We start from the raw sequence: 18,956 nt of genomic DNA, 5'->3' as shown, positions 1-18,956 counted from the left end.
CGGGAAGGTGTTACTGTGGCTTATGGTTATAGCAATTAAACATCTGTTTTGTTGACTCTCTGGAGACACCATCTATTATGTGGCTGCCCACCACAATATGGGATTAGCGTTGACTTCCTATCCTATATTATTGTGATGCAAGAAGGGTTTTGAATAGCAAGTGGTGTAGGAGATGAGACTCGTTCATTCAATTCTTTAATATGGCGGTCTATTAAATAGGTCATTACAATTGGAATTCTTGCTAAAAGTTACCTTTATAAAATCTTCATTATTTATTTTGTTCGTAAAATGGAGTGTACTATATGAAAGCAGAATCTCTCTCTTTTTTTTTTTTTCTTTCCTTTTTTAATGAATGTGGATGGTGATGGATCTTTCTTTTTTAAAAAAATCTGAATTAAAGCATTCCATTAACAGAATATATGTATCTGCTCAGAATTTCCTGTAATCAAAATAAAATGCATTTAGTAAGGAACAGTGCCATCTATTTTTTAGATATCAAAGAGAGAGAAATATGTTGTCTGTTCCTTCATTCATTAAACCTCAAAGATTATGCTAGTTAAAATAACATATATGAGTTAAAAGCCATAGTTTCCTTAAAACATGGTTTGTCTCAGATATGTTGAATATGCGTAAGTGGGGCTCTTGGTTGCCTTTTTTTGTGTTTATTTGATTCTTCTTTGTTTAGACTAGTTACAGGTTGCTTCTCAGCACTGTGTCATGTGTGTTTGGTTAATAGGTAAGAAAATCAAATTTCAGTTCCTTACTTGTAATGTGATTTTCATCATGGGACCATCCCAGGTAGCCGTACTGTTTCCGTTGAGGCATAAGTGTGGACCAGTCAGAATGTGATGGGCATTTACTGACATGTAATTGTAATAAAAGTAGTTTTTTGTCTCTTGGTCTTGAAATACAAGCATATCTTTTGATTTGTGTTCTATCTTTAGGAAGATCTGAGGTTGCAGTGTTGCTGTCTGGCCACCAGATAGAGACTGAAGCTTGTGCCATAGGATTTTTCTTTTTCTTTCCTTTCCCTTTTTTTTTTTTTTTTAGTTTCTTTTGTGGTTGAGCATTCTTTCAAGCCACAAGGGAAATCAGTATTACCCTAATGATAAAGAATTTGAGAGTGTTACTGTGTAAAATGGATAATGACCACTTTGTTCCATAGTCTTCCATCATCAGGAAGAAGGGTGCAAGAGTCTCCAAAAGGATGTTGGAAAAAGAAGAGAATGTTACAAATTTTGCAATATAACAGGGGGAGGAAGAAAAGGTCAATTCTTTCTCCTCTCCCACCCAAAACTTTATGAACCCGGGATAGCAAAATAGGACCTGTTAAAAAGTTCATACAGGTTAAAGTGTGTCCTCAGAAATGTGTGACTGTCTAAATGCACAGTTAAAAGCACAATTTTCAAATAAGGTACTGGCTGCAAGCAACATAGGTGTAGCCTGCAGAATTTAATTATTTATGATTAGGGAACAGCAACAAATTAGATTTTTTTTTTTTTTTCGCATCAGGCTGCTTATTTCAGAGCTGAAATTAGAAGATTTTTTTTTTTAAGCAAGCAAATTTGACTTATAAATTAGAAAATAAACATGAATACTTGTCCTACAAATTCCCTTCCCAAATTAGAGCAACCTTACATCTGAAGAGTTGATCTGAACTATGGAGTTCTTCCACACTAAGAGTCTTTCCTCAAAGCTCATAACCTGTGTAATGCAGACCCTGTGCTGGTCACGTCAGCCTAGGACAGAGACTGGTCCCTGCCAGTAGTCATGCACTGCAGCATGGTTTCTTTTACCAGCAAAGTCTACCAGTGTTCCCATGTTCCAATAATCTCTTTAAGTCCAATTAAGAAATTTAAAGGAAATACTTGCATTTGAAAAGCCTGTAACAGTGACAGTTTGGATTAGGACTAGATGCCTAGTTTAGTTGTTTAACAGTGCCGTGGGAGAGAACTGAAAGAGATCATATTTAGGTGTGATTTGTTTGATGGTTCACATTTGTTTGACAGATGAAAGGAAGAAACAAAAATGTTTTGTAAATGTCAAATAGTTTGTTTAGGAAACTTTAAAACAGACTTCCCTGATGTTTACAAAATGCTGGTGCTTATAATAAAAAAGAATTAAGGAATTAATTTGGTAAACCTGCTTAAGGGAAATTGATGGTAGTGGGCATATCCAAAAGTGAATTGAATGGAACAAACATCTAGGGCATGACTTGGGTTAAAATTACCTGAGGGAAATTTGTATTGCATCATCTCTGAGAAACATTCCATAATCAAAAAAGACCACAAGTCAGCAGTCTTGCAGGGATGTAAAAATGTTATGTGGGCGTATTTGGAGTGGTGTGCATCGAAGCTTTCAATTGCCTTTTCTTGGGAGCCTTCAGCTCCACTGAGTTTTGTACCTGTTGGGAGTCCCAGCCTCACGCAGATGCAGTAAGCTTACTGGAAGTGTCTTGCCTTTCCCCCCTCTCTTTAACTCTCTGGTTTGTTTATGCTCTATCTTGCTCTCTCACTGCTGCTCGTGCTCTCTTTCCCCCCTACCCCTGCAGTGTGTGCATCCACTGGAGGAGAGTGTGAGCTTAGCTTTCTAGTATGGCTGGTTGGGTACCTGAGTTCAGGTCCAATTTCAGAAGCACAAACTCTCATTATCACTTCTGTTTCTGAGAATTTTTTGGGTCACTTCAATGTGATTTTTTTTTTTTTTTAATTTGGTCATTGAGCAAAAAGAGAGCTATTTGCACAGCCACCATTAAAAGTTTTAAGTAAGATCATAAAAGATAGAGGAGCAGTTACGCTTTTCCAGTTCGTTTATTAGTTCAGCAATAATGATACAAAAATCAGTTTCAGTATTTTCGTTGATGGCTTGTGCTCTTCCCTCAGCACTGCAGGAGGATGCTTATCAGTTTAGCTGTAATAGGAGGCAGCAGATGAGATTAAGCACTTGGAAGTGAAGAGAGTTAGGAGCGTGAGCATATTTGATGGCATGAGATGAGATAATGGGAGATCAGAGTTGTAAGGCTGAGTGTGGTAGCGCTTGGTCACCTAACCCTCTTAATAATGAGTAAGGGAGTAGAAGCAGCTTTAACATACATGAAGCAAGCTTTTCTTCAATGGAGTTGATTAAACTTGTCTTGTGGTTTTCTGTCATTGGGAAGAGAGGGAGTAGAGAGAGGCAGGCTAGGGGACCAGTCATGCTAACCTCACCAGCCTCTCTTCTAGCTCCCCATCTGACACTGTCACTGGGTGAGACACAGAAGTTGCCAGAGCTTGTCTGGTGGCACGGTTGTGCTCTCAAGTAAGTGTCTGCTGATCAGGTAGTCAGCTTTAGCCAAGTGAAATGGTTTGTGACTTAGTTTTTTCTGCCTTCTCTTTACTGGGGATACTGCTCATCTCCAGCTTGCCACTTGGAACTTTTATCTTTCCAGGAACTTTACCTTCTGAGATTTCAAACAAATCTTAAGGAGGAATAGAAGTTGACTGGTAGATCCAGAATTTACATGGTGTATGTGTGCAAAGAAGAAAAAAAGGCACACAAATAATTTTATCACATATAAGTCTTGTTTCTTCAGGAAAGCAATAAAAAAATGGCCTGCTGTTGGAGATGTTCTTGTTTTAAACGTAGTCAATTTTAGGAAACACAAATGAGGAACATAACTACCTTTTCAGGGACATTGTTTTAAAACTTTTAAAGTAGGTATGATGTCCGTGTGCATGCTTTAGATTTCCTTAGATTTTCTTTAGGTTTTAGGTTTAAATTTAGGCCTGGATATTGCAAAGCATGGTAGACCTGAGGGGTTTTTATTTGGAATTTAATACAGTTTAAATCTGGCAAACTGCCACAGTTTTCCAGTAGTTATTAATGTTAACATCCATTTGTGGTTTTAATGCAGCTATACATTAAATACAGTTACAGTTAATGTATCAGTCATGAGGTAGAGCAGTAATGTCAGCAAGAATCTCTGTTGTCAAACGAGCTGTATTTTTAACTGAAAGAAAAACTGTTTATTGGTATTAAGCCTGTTAGGCGTAATGGGAGGAGAGGGAGGAATCTTGGGATTATATTTTTAAATTATTAATTAAATATATTAAAAAGTAACTTAACTAAACTGTTAATTTCTTTTGATTCCTATATTTGTTTTTCTTTTTTTTAATGTCAGCTTAAAGAAAACAATGTTGCAATGAAATAACTCATTTCTGTGAGGAATGTCGTGATTTGGTGTAATAATTGCATCATTAAAGTCCTAGCTTTTTTTCTGAGTTATGATGTGGTCTTATTACAGAGGCGGATGCCCCAAACTTTCCGTGATCCAGCCACTGCTCCATTGAGGAAACTCTCCGTAGATTTGATCAAAACATACAAGCATATTAATGAGGTAAAGGCACCGGTTATCTTTGTAATGTGTCTTGATGTGAAGTTTTTGTTTACAGTACATTATTAAGTATGTTTTCTATGAATAATCTTGTGAAGAGATAAGAAGAATCAAGCTTTCTCTCTGTTGCTCACATCTCATTTGAGATCATTGATGTCATGGTCCTGCTTTCTGTCCAGCACATAGGAAAATTTTTATCCTGGAATTTATTTTCTGTTGTTTTATAAACAAATGTTGAGCTTTTCTGTTGCATGATAAGGAAATATGAGTGGCACAAACACTCTTTTAGCTCATGCTATAAACCTTTATGAATGTGTCTAAGGACTTTTAAGAAAAATAAGGTGTTTTCCCTAAATTATTTAATTAAATATTATTGGCAAATGTAAAATATAAAAATTATGTGGTTAATATAGGAAAGCATCAGTTAGTTTCTAACTCTCTGGCAATTGTAGGGAATGTGAAGGGATTTCTGCAGTGATTACTGACTTCCTTGGAATTCTTCTTTTCCAGTCTTGTGGAAAGAGCAACTGATAATTCTTATTTCCAGGCTACTTACCATTTTTAATTTTGCTGTGTGTATAGCGTACTGTGATGTATCTTTTCTTTTTGCACCTATGAACTCTAGGGATCAGTGTTAGTACATTTCTTTAGATCTACTTTCTGAGTTTTTAAATTATTCATCAAGACTTTGCTTTGGTATAATGACTTGACTTCAAATGGAGTGATAACAGGAGAGGATTGTTTGTTTTTCCAGTAGTAGAAGTTGCATTTTAAAATCACAGGATTAGGTATGATGGTTATAAAAGCTGATTCTATTCTTTATTGAACTGATGTTGTAAGAAGTGCTCTTAAGCAGTATACTTCTCACGTTTAGGTTTACTATGCAAAAAAAAAACGGCGGCATCAGCAGGGCCAAGGAGATGATTCCAGTCACAAAAAGGAGAGAAAAGTTTATAATGATGGCTATGATGATGACAACTATGACTATATTGTAAAAAATGGGGAGAAGTGGATGGATCGTTATGAAATTGACTCTTTAATAGGCAAAGGATCCTTTGGACAGGTAATGTGTATCAGCTGAGCAACCTGTAATTCATGTGAATCATAATATGCATTTCATTTGAAGTGGTATTCCTGTTTCATTTTGAAATTAAACTCTTTTTTCTTAATCCTGTTATACTGAGTGCCTACTCAGCACACTCGTATTTTGTGCCTTTTCTTGTTACTACAGATAACATTTGAATATATTTCAGTATGTAGATCTGGTAAAGCATTTGGCGATGAGCAAATCCTCAGCCTTTTGCTATCAGTTCACATTTTTAGCTGTTTGGCTTGGGTTTTTAAATTAAAACAGTCTAGTGCTAAGGTTTACCTATTACAAATGTTACTTAGTAACATTTGTTTTGACTGTAGCTGTAGCCAAGGCTTGAGAAAAAGACTGAAAGAAGGATGGAGCTTTTCTTTTGTTGTTTTTGTTGTTTTTCTCAGATTTTGCCAGTTGTTTTACAGTGTTGGTTTTGATGATTTGATAATTGCATTTGGATATAATGCTTGCCTTAGTGAAGCTCAGTGGAGCCTCAGTTGTATTTTGTGACATCACTGCAATAAACGTCGTGATCGGTTGTGGCTTTACTGTAGTATCAAGTAAGAGAAGAAATTTAAGAAAAGAAATTTAACTGGAAAGAACAAAAGTTCTAAAAATGCTTTCTCTGAATACAGAAAGTGAAGAAAGTTTAGAAAGTGAGTTTTGCTGTATTTTGAAAACTTGAGAGATTTTGTTGATGTATTTGACTTTTCTCTTTCAGGTTGTAAAGGCTTATGATCGAGTGGAACAGGAGTGGGTGGCTATCAAAATAATAAAAAACAAGAAGGCTTTCTTAAACCAAGCCCAGATTGAAGTGCGACTGCTTGAGCTTATGAACAAACATGACACTGAGATGAAGTACTATATAGGTATTTGAATAGTTATTCTTCATTTTTATTTAATCATATTATGAATATTTTAGATCTTGCTATATAGCGTAGGGTGCTTCTGGTGCTAAAGAGATGAAAAGAATAATACAACTTTTAAAGTTATTAATATTATTTAATGCAAATTTTCCAGTTTGCTTTGCAACAGGACCAGATCCAGAAGAATATATAAAATTATTTGGGATAACAGATTTGTTACTTCATAGCATTGAGATCTTTTGTAGAATTTGCTTTTTCCAGTTAATGATATGGACAGCTGAAGAAGTTGCCATGGACCAGCTTTTCCACAGAAGCTGTGATCTGTGGTAGCTTGCATCTCTTTCACTACTTTGAATATATCTTAAACTATCTCAGAACTGTCAAGGATAAGAGCATGCATACTTAATGTAAACCAGCATCATACAGGATTTTTATGGCTAGCTTAAACTTTTTTTGATCGTGTGTGTTTAAAAAGCTCAAAATTTTGTGTAACAAAACTGAGATAAGACTTGTGTAAATGTTAAGACTTGCCCATTTATAGCTCAGGAAATATTTTAAAGCTTATCATTTTGACGGATCCTGTAGATGGGAATGCTGTTCCCTTGACTTATTATTGTAATGCTACTTGAACTTCATAATAATGAAATTAAGTCAGCTGGTGTAAAAAGTTTATTAAATTCTGTCTGTCCTCTGGAGTAGAGGGCAAAAAGATGATGGAAGGAAGGCAACAGCATGTTGTAAAGAGAGATGGAGAAGTATGAAAAAGAGTGATTAAGGAAAATGAAACTGGTTTTAAGCATCCTTTAGTTTGTAGAAGCTGAAATACTAGCAGTTATGCTTTTCTGATTTGCATGTATATATTGGATTACTAGTTTTTCTCTCTGTAGTTTAGAAAGAAACCTTTGAAATAATGTTAATATACATTGATAATTTTTATCTGATGAGTATTCAGTTACATTTTAACTTGTTTTATAGAATATTGTCTTTATAATACATTTGATATATTGAATGCAAAAGTTTTCAAGGTATTTTTAACTTAAATTTATTAATAACACATTTACATAAAACAAAAACTAAACTTGACAGCATACTATGTCAAAAAGATGTTTCAGGAACATTAAAGACGTGACCAGTTTCAAATTAATACGCAGTAAATAAAGATGTTATAGGCATCATCAGATAAGCTCTTGGAATTTAAAATTTTTAGAGAGTCTGTTTGTAACATCAGGTAAAATGAAATGGACCGAAACATCATATAATCTCCATCTGTGAGTTAAGGCAGGATGGCTTTATATAGAGAGCAGTGCTGAAACAAAAAAAGGAAGAGCAAGTTCTGATAATTTTGAACAGCGGAGAAATAATATATACTGCCTTTGCTTAGGCAGGTGATTTTAGGCTTGTTTCAAGCTGATTTCCAAATCTGTTAGGGTGTATTTGAATAGTTCCACTTTTATTTAACACAGTGTTTAATGAACATGACAGCATCAGTAAAGATCAAAAATCCCAAAGAGATGATGTTTTGAATCAATAGCTTGTATTGCGTGCTGTGCAAAAACTGATCATGGAAAACTGAGATCTCTAGGCACTTCACTGGAAAATATTTATAAGTAGAGGAACAGTTGCTTATGAACATACTTCTCCAACAAGACTTAATTGAAGCATTCAGCATATTAGTGTAAAAAATAAGTTGTCTGTAGGACATGTGGACATTTCACCCTTGCATGGGCTTTCAGATACATGATGCTGAGAATAGCTGAATAAGGCCGAAAGCATTGCAATATTACAATATACTGTGTGATGTAAAATGTAGACTTCAGGAAGAACATGGTCAAATACACTGTAGCCTGATTTTTAAGGACATAAATTTTAACTGCTTACGCTTCTGTCAGATCTCCTCTAGTACCTTCAAACCTTCTGATTGGTCTCCTTCAGATCTAACACAAGTGTAAGAGTGCATTAAAGTCTTCAAGTTTTGTGAAAACGGGTTGCAGAGTGGAGGAGAAATGTTCAAATGTCATGTCTTCACTGAAGGAAAGATGTGGCAAGTTCAGCTCTTATCCAAACTATTTGATCTGTGTGGCTGTTGCAAGTGTACTAGCTGGCCAGTAGCATGCTGGAAGTTACAAGTCAGTTGGAGTAGGTGGTGATTCTTGCCAAGTTGGCAGGTCCAGCAAGCTTATATGGTGTAGAGAGGAATTGGAATCAAGTTTAGGAAGACCACAAGGGCATGAAAAGGTGCTGGTGCGTTCATGGTGGGAGGATAGTGGAAATATGGCAAAGATGAGAAAATACAAAAGGTCTAGACAATGATGTATTGCAGGAACTGGCATCAGGGTGGAAGCAAATGGTATTGTCACAGGTAAGTTGTAAGGGACACAGGAAGAACTGGCTTACGATAATGGAGGAAAAAAAAAATTGATAGGACACCAAGTAATGACCTTAATTGAAAGTCTGAATTCTCGTGCTAATATTGGTTCAAGATTTTATTATGACAGAAAGAGCGTGTTGCTTTTTATCTGAGGGCTGAAGTATTTTTCCTATTTCAGTTTTGTTTTACTTGTGGCAACCAACCTGAATGATTGACAGACTGGTAAACACTGCTTGCCTCTAAACAGATTAATGTGATGAATTTTTCACCTATTTCATGAGAAAAATTGATTGGATTTGGACTGGATTGGTTGCTTTCAGAAATTGAGATTATGCCTGATTGAAATGAATATAATGCCTTTAGGATATTGATCAGTTCTATTAACTGAAGTAATCAATTGAAGTCACAGCTTATAAATTGCATATATTTTAAATGAATCTGACAGTTAAATATTTTCTCTGTAAATGTAAGGGGAATTCCTAATAAATAGTTCAGTCTAAAGTGCAGTATCTGCTTTGCCGTTGAGAATGCCGCTGTATGTGCACTTTTTTCCAGTCTGCTTGGACTTGAATACAGTTTTAGCTTTAGGAGGGTGGAGAAATGAACTCTCCCCTGAAAAAGATCAAAAGTGTTGTGACAAAGGTTGTGTTACATGCAGTTTGTGCTTCCTGTCTTTTTTGCTGATATTTTTATTTACCCGCAAATGTGTTTGCCTTTGCTAATAGGGGATTGATAGCTTATTTTGAAAAAATATCCCTTCTATCTTTTAAATAATTTTTTGGTTAATATAGCTTTACTGAGGTACACTTGAGGACACTTCAGATGTGTAAAATGTCTCCCTGTACCCTAGGCATGGCAGCAATATTCCATAAATAACCATAGATCTAGGAAAAAAAAACCCAAACCACCACTGTATTATCTTACTCCCAGGTCAGCTTCCTACAAATTGATTAAAATATTTAAGCATTGTGTTGTAATTAGTATTCAATACTTACCACACAGCATAGGTGTTAATTATTTTCTTCCCCTTTTTAAAGTGCATTTGAAGCGCCACTTCATGTTCCGAAACCATCTCTGCTTAGTCTTTGAAATGCTGTCCTACAATCTGTATGATCTGTTGCGGAACACCAACTTCAGAGGTGTCTCATTGAACCTGACACGAAAATTTGCACAGCAAATGTGCACTGCACTGCTTTTTCTGGCGACTCCTGAACTTAGTATCATTCACTGTGACCTAAAACCTGAGAATATCCTGCTCTGTAACCCCAAACGAAGCGCTATCAAGATTGTTGATTTTGGCAGTTCGTGTCAACTTGGACAAAGGGTGAGTATTAGTGAAAATTCTCTTTATGCTTCTGTTGGATACATATGAAAAATTTAATATTTTAAGTCATAATACCTAGATAGCTAATTTAAAATTTATTAATGATGACTTGCATGAAATAGTAACTACTTTTTACATAGGTTGTTAAAGATCAACAGCCCATAGGAGCTATAAATACGAATTTTAGTGCCATAGTAGATAAACTTTCCATCTTTCTTTTCTCCTTGGTTATGTTTTTATGCTATGTTAATGCAGAATGCATCAGCACTTGATTGTAGAAGTCTGCAGTGCTAATAAATAAAATATTCTTTTACTGTTTTCTTATTCCATATGTATGACTCCTTCCACTTTAGCACATCCTCTATTTAGTGTGCCATGGAGATAGGATATTTGAGGGTTGAGACAGTGCAGTAGATGGCTTTTAAAGATACTGGTTATAACTAACCCATTTTTACAAACACTTTAGCAACCATGGAAAGACTAAATTGAGTTTAGTGGTGGTATTACTTTGAGTAAAGATGCATACATGCAAAGCGTTTCCAGGACAAAGGGCTGAATTGCTTTCTGTTGGCAGTTCTTCAGGTTAGGATAGATCTGTACTATTAAATAGTTGTCAAAAAATTTGTAATTGTGTCCTGTTGTTCATGTACTTTGAAGATGAGTGCATTTTTTTATTTGAGCTGTTAGAATCTGTTGACCATAGTCTGTTCAGCATAGCCAATTAGCTCTATATTTGCTTTAAGAAATGTTAGAATAGATACAATAACTATTAAGATCATAAATAATTCTGCCTGGATGCCAAAGCCTCTGTTTTCTTCAGGAAGAGCTTTGAATCATATTCCTCAAGTGTTTGATTTGTACTGACCATTTGCTCACCAAGAAGTTTATCAGGATGTCCTGTTCAGCTTGCACCTTATAGTCCTGGTACAAATAGACTCTTTCCTGGTTGAAAGAATTATATTTGGCTGAACAATCGACCACTTATATTCAGGATGCCTGTGCTTTAGTTGTTTGTACTGAAAAAAAAAAAAAATTGTTAGCTAGAGAGGTAAGGAAGACTTCTATAGATAGAAGCTGGACATAGTTTCTTTGAAAAAAGGATTTTGAGCCTTCCCAGGTGCATTGTGTACCTTTGGCAATTTTACCTATAAATTTGTGAATGATACCTTTTTGCTTTGAGAAAGCTGGATGTTAAAAAAACAAAAAAAACCAACCAAAAAACCTCCCCAAAATAAGCAACATTTGCAAAAGAGGTGAGGTTTCAGAAGCATGCCTAGTAATACTGCAGATACCCTTATATGGGAAGAATTAAGAAACTTCATGGACTAACTTTAACAGAAGTCCCCCAATCCTCTGTTGAGGAGTTGGGACTGGCCAGTAGCATCCCGTTGCTTTTTCCCATAATAAGTTTGGGAAGAGCAGGTCAGAATATTGAATATTGTATTGAAAGCAGTGGTTAGACATATATTTAGACTTATAAAAGGACCTTTTGCTATAAACTAGAAACTTTTCAGCCTGGGATGAAGGAAGCACCATGAGGTGAAATGAGATCTAGATTGTTAAGGTCAATAATAAGATAATTTTGAGATGTTAAGAAGCATAAATACAAAAACCTAGTGTAATTACTCATTAAAGTTAAGTTATAAAGTAGTAACGAAATATCAATACCTTTGTGGAAAGTGCTGGATAAAATTGCATGTTACTTGGAATATAAAGTATGGTTCTGTTTGAGATATTTTTTTGTTTGGTTGTTTTTTGTTAAGGGTTTTAGAGGTTGGGGGTGGGGGGAGGAGTTTGTTTTGTTTTTTTAATATGCCTATGTTTAAGCCAGTCTCCAGGTTTAGAATCAAGACAGAATTATCTGTCTTGTGAAATGAGCAGGATAGTTGGGGGTGGAAGGAGGTTGCTTTCTCCTTTGTGTTGTTTTCCAGTTCCTGGAATCACCTGATAATTTCATCTCATTTCATCACATCGTAATTGTGGCTTTCGATCTTTTACTATTGGTTTTGTCTGAAGTGTTATGTGATTCTGATGTGGCTTGTGGAATATTTTTTCTTAGGGTGATATCAGACTAAAATTTTGTTGTATGATTACCTGTAATTGCATGAGATTACACTCATCAACCCTAAAGTGTAAAATACTGACATCATAAGTGAATCTGCACTTCCCCCCCCCCCCAAGAGACTGTGAATGCTAGTATTTTCTTAAGAATTAACATTTACATATTTTTATTAATGTAATGTATAGATACTTTTTAGTACCACCAATACCTTGACTTTCCCTATACCAAAAATGTATTTCATGGTAGTTCTGTTTTGTAATACCGAATCATAATAGTGCTCTTTGGATGCTGTGTATTACCTTTAGATGCTTTTATTTCAGATATACCAATATATCCAGAGTCGTTTTTATCGATCACCAGAGGTGCTACTGGGAATGCCTTATGATCTTGCAATTGATATGTGGTCCCTTGGGTGTATTTTAGTTGAGATGCACACTGGAGAGCCTCTTTTTAGTGGGGCAAATGAGGTATGCAGCTATATTACGGTACAAGTAGTTTGATTTTTTTTGTTTGTTTGTTTGTTGTTGTTCATTCTCATCACGACTTTCATCTGTTTAATTGTAATGCATAAGTTAGGGAGGTCTAGTAATTATAAAATGAATAAACATCAATGACAGCAATGACTTTTGTCAGAACTCTAAATTGGCTGTTAATAATTTTCTGTTTCTGGGTCTTCCCTCTTACTCCTTATTTACTAATCTGTTTTGTACATACTGGATTTTTCTTAAACTCACAATTAATTTAGAACTAGTCTGGGTAGTTAACATTTGCTTCCCATGTGACTAGAATCTCACTCTGTCACACTGCTCAGCTGCCTGCCACATGTTCTTCACAAATATTCTTTGTTTGGAACAGGTGGATCAAATGAATAAAATAGTGGAAGTTTTGGGGATACCACCTACCCACATCCTTGACCAAGCACCAAAAGCAAGAAAGTTCTTTGAGAAGTTGCCAGACGGCACTTGGAACTTGAAGAAGACCAAAGATGGAAAAAGGGTAGGTTACATAACTAGGATGATAATATGGACTGTTCCTTTTAAAAAAAAAAAAAAAAGTGAGGTGTTACTTTGTTTTACATCTCTGTTACTGAAAATGTAGCTTTAGTGTTGTTATTGTTCCATGTTGTAAGACAGGTTCATTAAACAGCACTTTTTGTAGTGCTGAATAGTTTCTTACTTTTATTTGACTTACTTCCTTTTATAGCGTGTTTAAACTGTGCACATCCAAGGCTTAATATGTAACTTGATTTCAAGCAATTTCTAACTTCCCAACAGGAATACAAACCACCTGGAACTCGTAAACTTCACAATATACTGGGAGTTGAAACAGGAGGACCAGGTGGACGTCGTGCTGGGGAATCGGGTCATACTGTAGCTGACTACTTGAAGTTCAAAGACCTCATCTTAAGGATGCTTGATTATGACCCTAAGACACGAATTCAACCTTATTATGCCCTACAGCATAGTTTCTTTAAGAAAACAGCGGACGAAGGTACAAACACAAGTAACAGTGTGTCTACGAGTCCTGCCATGGAGCAGTCACAGTCTTCAGGAACCACCTCTAGTACATCTTCAAGCTCGGGTAAGTTTTTCTCATTAACAGATAACAACATTGTATTTCCTAATCACATCGAAGGAGTCTTTCCCAGATAAATGTTCTCTCTCCCTCTCTTTTTTGTTAAAAAACAATTGTGTCACTCATGCTCACCAAAACAATTATTTTAATCAGCTGCAACAGGTAACTGCCCCAACAAAAAATAAAAAGTAGATGAGCAAAAATGTGAGTGATTATCATAGGTCTTATATTTTTACCTTGAAGCATTTTAAATATCTTCATGTTGTCATTGTTTTACAGCTTACTTTAAATTTTGTGTCTCTTTATTTATTGTGCATGTTATGATTTTATAGGTGGGTCTTCTGGAACAAGCAACAGTGGAAGGGCACGGTCAGACCCCACACACCAGCATCGACATAGTGGTGGACACTTCACTGCTGCTGTTCAAGCTATGGACTGTGAAACACACAGCCCACAGGTATGCTTAAGTAGAGCTTTTGTCTGTTTGATTTATATGAATTTTCTGAGAATATTAAATCCCTAAAACTAATTAACACTTTCATGTCTAGATTGAAGTGGTTTAGACATGGAACTAGCCATCAGATTTGGTTTTTTTTTTTTACCCTCAGCTCTTGTATAGTCCTTTGGACATTAGGTCAGTCACTTAGGCAAAAATACTGCAGGCAGCTGTAAAAATTTTCATAGATTCTGCAGAGGTGAAGGTTTTGTATTAGTAGCAGTAAGTCAGGTGGAGGTGTCAATGCTTCACCTTACACAGGGCGTAAGCGTACACAGAACTATGCATCTTCCAACCCAGTGAAGAACTAGCTTGTACTTCAGTGGACTCCTGCTGGAGTTCTTACTTCTATTTTATCGTGTTCAGGTACTTGACCAACATTATCTTTGATGAATTAGTGTTTATTCAGTAGTTCTTGGAAAGAAGCAACAACTCATTTATTAACTACAAATAATTCAGTAATATTTTTATTTTAGTACAGAACAGATAAAAATATAAATTCTCCCAAGTAGACAATTTAGATTATGCAACAAATTGGTGTGTAGCTAGATCTTGCTATTTTAGTAATCTTGAATCAGCTGTGTTCTTCCAGGGGTGTGAGTAGTACTCCTCTAATGCTGTTGACACCATTCAAGATGTGAACTACAACATATTAATTTAGCCTAGTATGCTTATTGTATTCAGAGGCCTGAGTCAGAGATCAGGGCCTTATTGTTCTAGGTGTTGTACAAATAGTAAGTTGTTTATTGCTACTATTATGTAAAGCTGCGTCTATAATTTTGACAGTACGGTCACATATTGGACCTCCTTAAACTGTTTGTTTGAAAAAAGCATCCAGAATGTGAACTCATTTTTCTTAAGGTATATTTAGAAAAGGGTATTAGAAATTCTGCTTAACTACATGCTTACATTTCTAGACTAATTTTGCAACTGCAAGGTTTGGTTAACTCTTTTAAAATTTAGCATAAACATTAATAACTTAATCTCTCTCATATATTGCAAATGGATATATTTGAGTAAGCATTTTAATTTTTATTTTGCTTATTAACATAGGTTCGACAACAGTTTCCTCCTCCAATTGGTTGGACAGCCACTGAAGCTCCTACACAGGTCACTGTTGAAAACCATCCAGTTCAAGAAACCACCTTCCATGTAACCCCTCAACAACAGAATGCATTACATCATCATCACGGAAATAGCTCTCACCACCACCACCACCACCATCACCACCACCACCATCATGGACAGCAAGCCTTGGGTAGCCGGACCAGGCCGAGAGTCTACAATTCTCCAACAAACAGCTCCTCCACCCAGGATTCTATGGAGGTGGGCCACAGTCACCACTCCATGACATCCCTGTCTTCCTCAACTACTTCTTCCTCTACATCTTCCTCCTCTACTGGTAACCAAGGCAATCAGGCCTATCAGAACCGCCCAGTGGCTGCTAATACCTTGGACTTTGGACAAAATGGAGCTATGGACATGAATTTAACAGTCTACTCTAATCCGCGCCAAGAAACTGGCATAGCTGGACATCCAACATACCAGTTTTCTGCTAATACAGGTCCTGCTCATTACATGACTGAAGGACACCTTGCAATGAGGCAAGGAATTGATAGAGAAGAGTCTCCCATGACAGGAGTTTGTGTTCAGCAAAGTCCTGTGGCTAGCTCGTGACTAAACTGAAACTAAGTTTGTTTCTTGTGTGTTTTTATAGAAGTGGTGTTTTTCCAAAAACAAAGTGCAAAGCTGCTTGAATCAGAAGGAGATAAACTCACTGAACCGCTACAGGAGGGCAAAGCTGACTATTTTTTTAAACTTGAAAAGATTGCAAAGGGACAATGAAGTTTTTTTTGTTGTTTTTGGGGTTGGGTTTTTTTTGGTTGTTGTTGGTTTTGTTTTTTGTTTTTTTTTTTTTTTTTTTTTTTTTTTTTTTTAAAAGAGCCATGTCTGGACCCACCTTAACGGATAGCTTAGTGGTATTCACCTTTTGCTTCCCCCATTTTAACTTGCCACAACCTAGTCATAGTTTGGTTTTTGGGGAGGGTGGTTTTTTTTGGTCTCATTCAACAGGGGTTATTGTTCAAATGTTAGTTGTAGTTGCAAACTAGTTTCTTTTTAAAGGCATTGCACATGATTTATAAAAAGGCCCTTTGAAGTTTTTTGGTGGGAGGGGAGTGAGTAATATATATATATATATTTTTTTTAGTTCCCCAAACAAACATGGGCACAGAAATGCAGTACTGTAAGAAAGAGGGACCTTCAGATTACACAAATATATATTCTTCAGCTGTAAAAAGGGACGGTTGTAATGGAGTTTGTAAGGCACATTAAGCATGCTAAGTGGCGGTGATCAGAACTCTCCTTTTCTGAATCTACTGAGGATCAAAGCAGCAATTGTAATGGGATTCTGTGGGTCTCATATTTTGGAGACCACAGTCAGTTAGTATTGAAATATGACTGGTTTCATAACTGAGGTGCACTGAGAAGCAATCAACGGGTCGGTCCTGGCCAGTCCTGGGGAGGTCTAAGTGGTGGTCTTTGGGATAACCTTTGGCCTTATGGATTTGGACTCTTAAGTTAGAAGAGCCTACCATTTCAGATGCAATCACTTTTGGACATGCTTTTGCAGACAGTCCTTAATGCTGAAAACACAGAGAATGGGTAATTCAAGAGGCCTTTCTTTTAAAATAGACTTTTGTGACCCACTTATTGTAAGGTATTGCAAGGTCACTTTGCGTGTGTCATAAAGTTGACTTCCTTATTGGTTGAAGGTCACAGGAGTAGTGGTTTGCGTTTGATGGAAATAGCTACAACTGTGTCCCTTCCTGCTTTTTACTTTTTTCTTTTGCTTTTTCTCGGCACGTGGTTTCTCCACCATTACTTCTGCACAAAGACGTCTTCTGTTCATCCTGAACATTTTTAAAAATGCAGAATTTTATGTGACTGCTTTTTTGCCTCACAATTATGCTGTGAATTTTACAAAAATTTATTTTCTTTTTTGATAATTTATTGTACCAAAGCTGTTTTTATAGCACATAGATGTCTGTAACCAATAATGTAGCAGTTCTGCACTTTGACACAAGGTGTAACTAGACCATTTTTAAATGTCAGTTGAAAATTATGGCTGTACTATTGCTTAAACAAAACTGGAACTGTTGTTGAATTCATAGCCAATACATTTACAGCAATCTGTGTACTGAACATAATAGATTGACATCTACTTTGAGACTATAACATCTGTTACATTATAAATGTGTTCAGGCTTCTGAAGGTAAAAGGGACACTAGATCCAGAAGCTATGAAACCAGCAGTTGACTCTTGTATTCCTTATTAACATAATTGTAAACTTGAAGGCAAGACCTTGATTGCATGAACAGGTCCAAAAATAGTCTGAGTAAAGCAAAACACTCACATGAGACCTGAGGTTAGCAGGCTGTATTTAACAGGTGCCTAATTTTTGGGTAATGCTGCCTTAATATAACACAGTCAGCTTGGCAGTTGCAAAATTTACGGGCCCATTCAGAGATTTATTTGTATGAAAAGTAAAAGCTCCGTGAAGAACATTTGAAAGAATAAGGGTAATTCATTGATTGCCCATCCCAGATTAACACTGTTTGCCCATTATATATTACAGAAGCAGTGATCTACCTCTGCCAGTAAGCCCTTTTAAAAGTTAATTTAGCAGAAAATTCGGAGTTCATACTGGTCAATTCCATGCGGCTAAGTCATTTTTTCAGACTAAAAGGTGGAATTTTTTATACTTACAGTGGCAACGCAGCAGCTGACTACCAGGTAAATGGGAATGAATGCTTGGGATTACCATTTTTTTGTAAATCATGATTTTTTTAATCAAGCGATCCATATTTCTTTTGTATTGACACGTCAACCCTGTGGATGAAAGTGGGGGTTTTTTTCTGTTTTCTTTTTGTTTTTATTTTTAAACTCAGTAATTCAGAGAAGTTTACAGGATTTGGAAGGCTGTCACCTTAGAAACAGGATGCTGAGTTTAGCAATATGAAAAGGAATCCAGTACTTACTGCTGTCTAGGAATATAAGGGTAATATGAAATCTGGGTAATTTTTGTGTGCGCAGGTTGCCACACCTTAGCAAGCGCCAAAAAATAAAGCAGTTTAAAAAAAAAATCTACATAAAGAAGAAATCATAAAATCCAGTGCTTCTGCATACTGTGTTATGTTACAGTCCAGTTTTGTGTGCTTTACTACACAGTTTGGTTACAGGACTTCTGTGCATTGTAAACATAAACAGCATGGAAAAGGTTAAATACCTGTGTTCAGATTGTAAGATCTAGTCCGGACTTGCTGTGTATATTGTAACGTTAAATGAAAAGACAAGCCCTTTGTATTATAGTCATGCAGTCTTATGTATGATAAACAGTTGAATAATTTGTCCTCAGACTCTTTACTGTGCTTTTTAAAAAAAAAGAGTAATTTAAGAAAAAATGTAAACATAGTAAATCTTCCTATGCAATTAACCTACTCCAAGCCATGGTATGGTAGGTATAATTATACTATAATATGTAAATATCAGATACATTGAAACAGACTTAAAAATATGAAAGTAAAAGTTGGAGGCATAACAGATAATTTTGAGTTTTTAATTGAAACAGCAAGGTATACTTATCGTTGATGTATGAACACAGCTCTGCTTGATTCTGATGGACTGTACTTGTAGTTTGAGTTCTTTATATTATCATCTGTTAGTTTGAATGTTCTTATATGCACTGCAGCTTTCTACCTATTACAGGCTAGCTGATTTTAAGGCCAGAAGTGACCATGGTAATGAAAT

At 36.0% G+C, this 18,956-nt stretch overlaps 1 protein-coding gene across 3 annotated transcripts in view; it reads left to right on the top strand.

Annotated features, from left to right (window-relative positions):
* The window catches only part of DYRK1A (dual specificity tyrosine phosphorylation regulated kinase 1A), an 88,877-nt gene extending 70,314 nt beyond the window's left edge, over positions 1 to 18,563 (top strand). For all 3 annotated transcript variants that reach the window (XM_052793871.1, XM_052793870.1, XM_052793872.1), the window contains exons 4-12: positions 4,283 to 4,375; positions 5,247 to 5,435; positions 6,178 to 6,325; positions 9,728 to 10,014; positions 12,397 to 12,543; positions 12,932 to 13,072; positions 13,351 to 13,657; positions 13,984 to 14,108; positions 15,201 to 18,563. In XM_052793871.1, coding sequence (XP_052649831.1) covers positions 4,283 to 4,375; positions 5,247 to 5,435; positions 6,178 to 6,325; positions 9,728 to 10,014; positions 12,397 to 12,543; positions 12,932 to 13,072; positions 13,351 to 13,657; positions 13,984 to 14,108; positions 15,201 to 15,824 — 2,061 coding nt within the window. In that variant the 3' untranslated portion in view covers positions 15,825 to 18,563. The remainder of the gene's footprint in view (positions 1 to 4,282; positions 4,376 to 5,246; positions 5,436 to 6,177; positions 6,326 to 9,727; positions 10,015 to 12,396; positions 12,544 to 12,931; positions 13,073 to 13,350; positions 13,658 to 13,983; positions 14,109 to 15,200) is intronic.
* Positions 18,564 to 18,956: the final 393 nt, after the last annotated feature.

Source organism: Harpia harpyja, chromosome 8 (genome assembly GCF_026419915.1).
Source record: "Harpia harpyja isolate bHarHar1 chromosome 8, bHarHar1 primary haplotype, whole genome shotgun sequence".
NCBI lineage: Eukaryota > Metazoa > Chordata > Aves > Accipitriformes > Accipitridae > Harpia > Harpia harpyja.
Note: the sequence above shows the minus strand (reverse complement) of the source record. Positions and strands in the feature narration are given on the sequence as shown.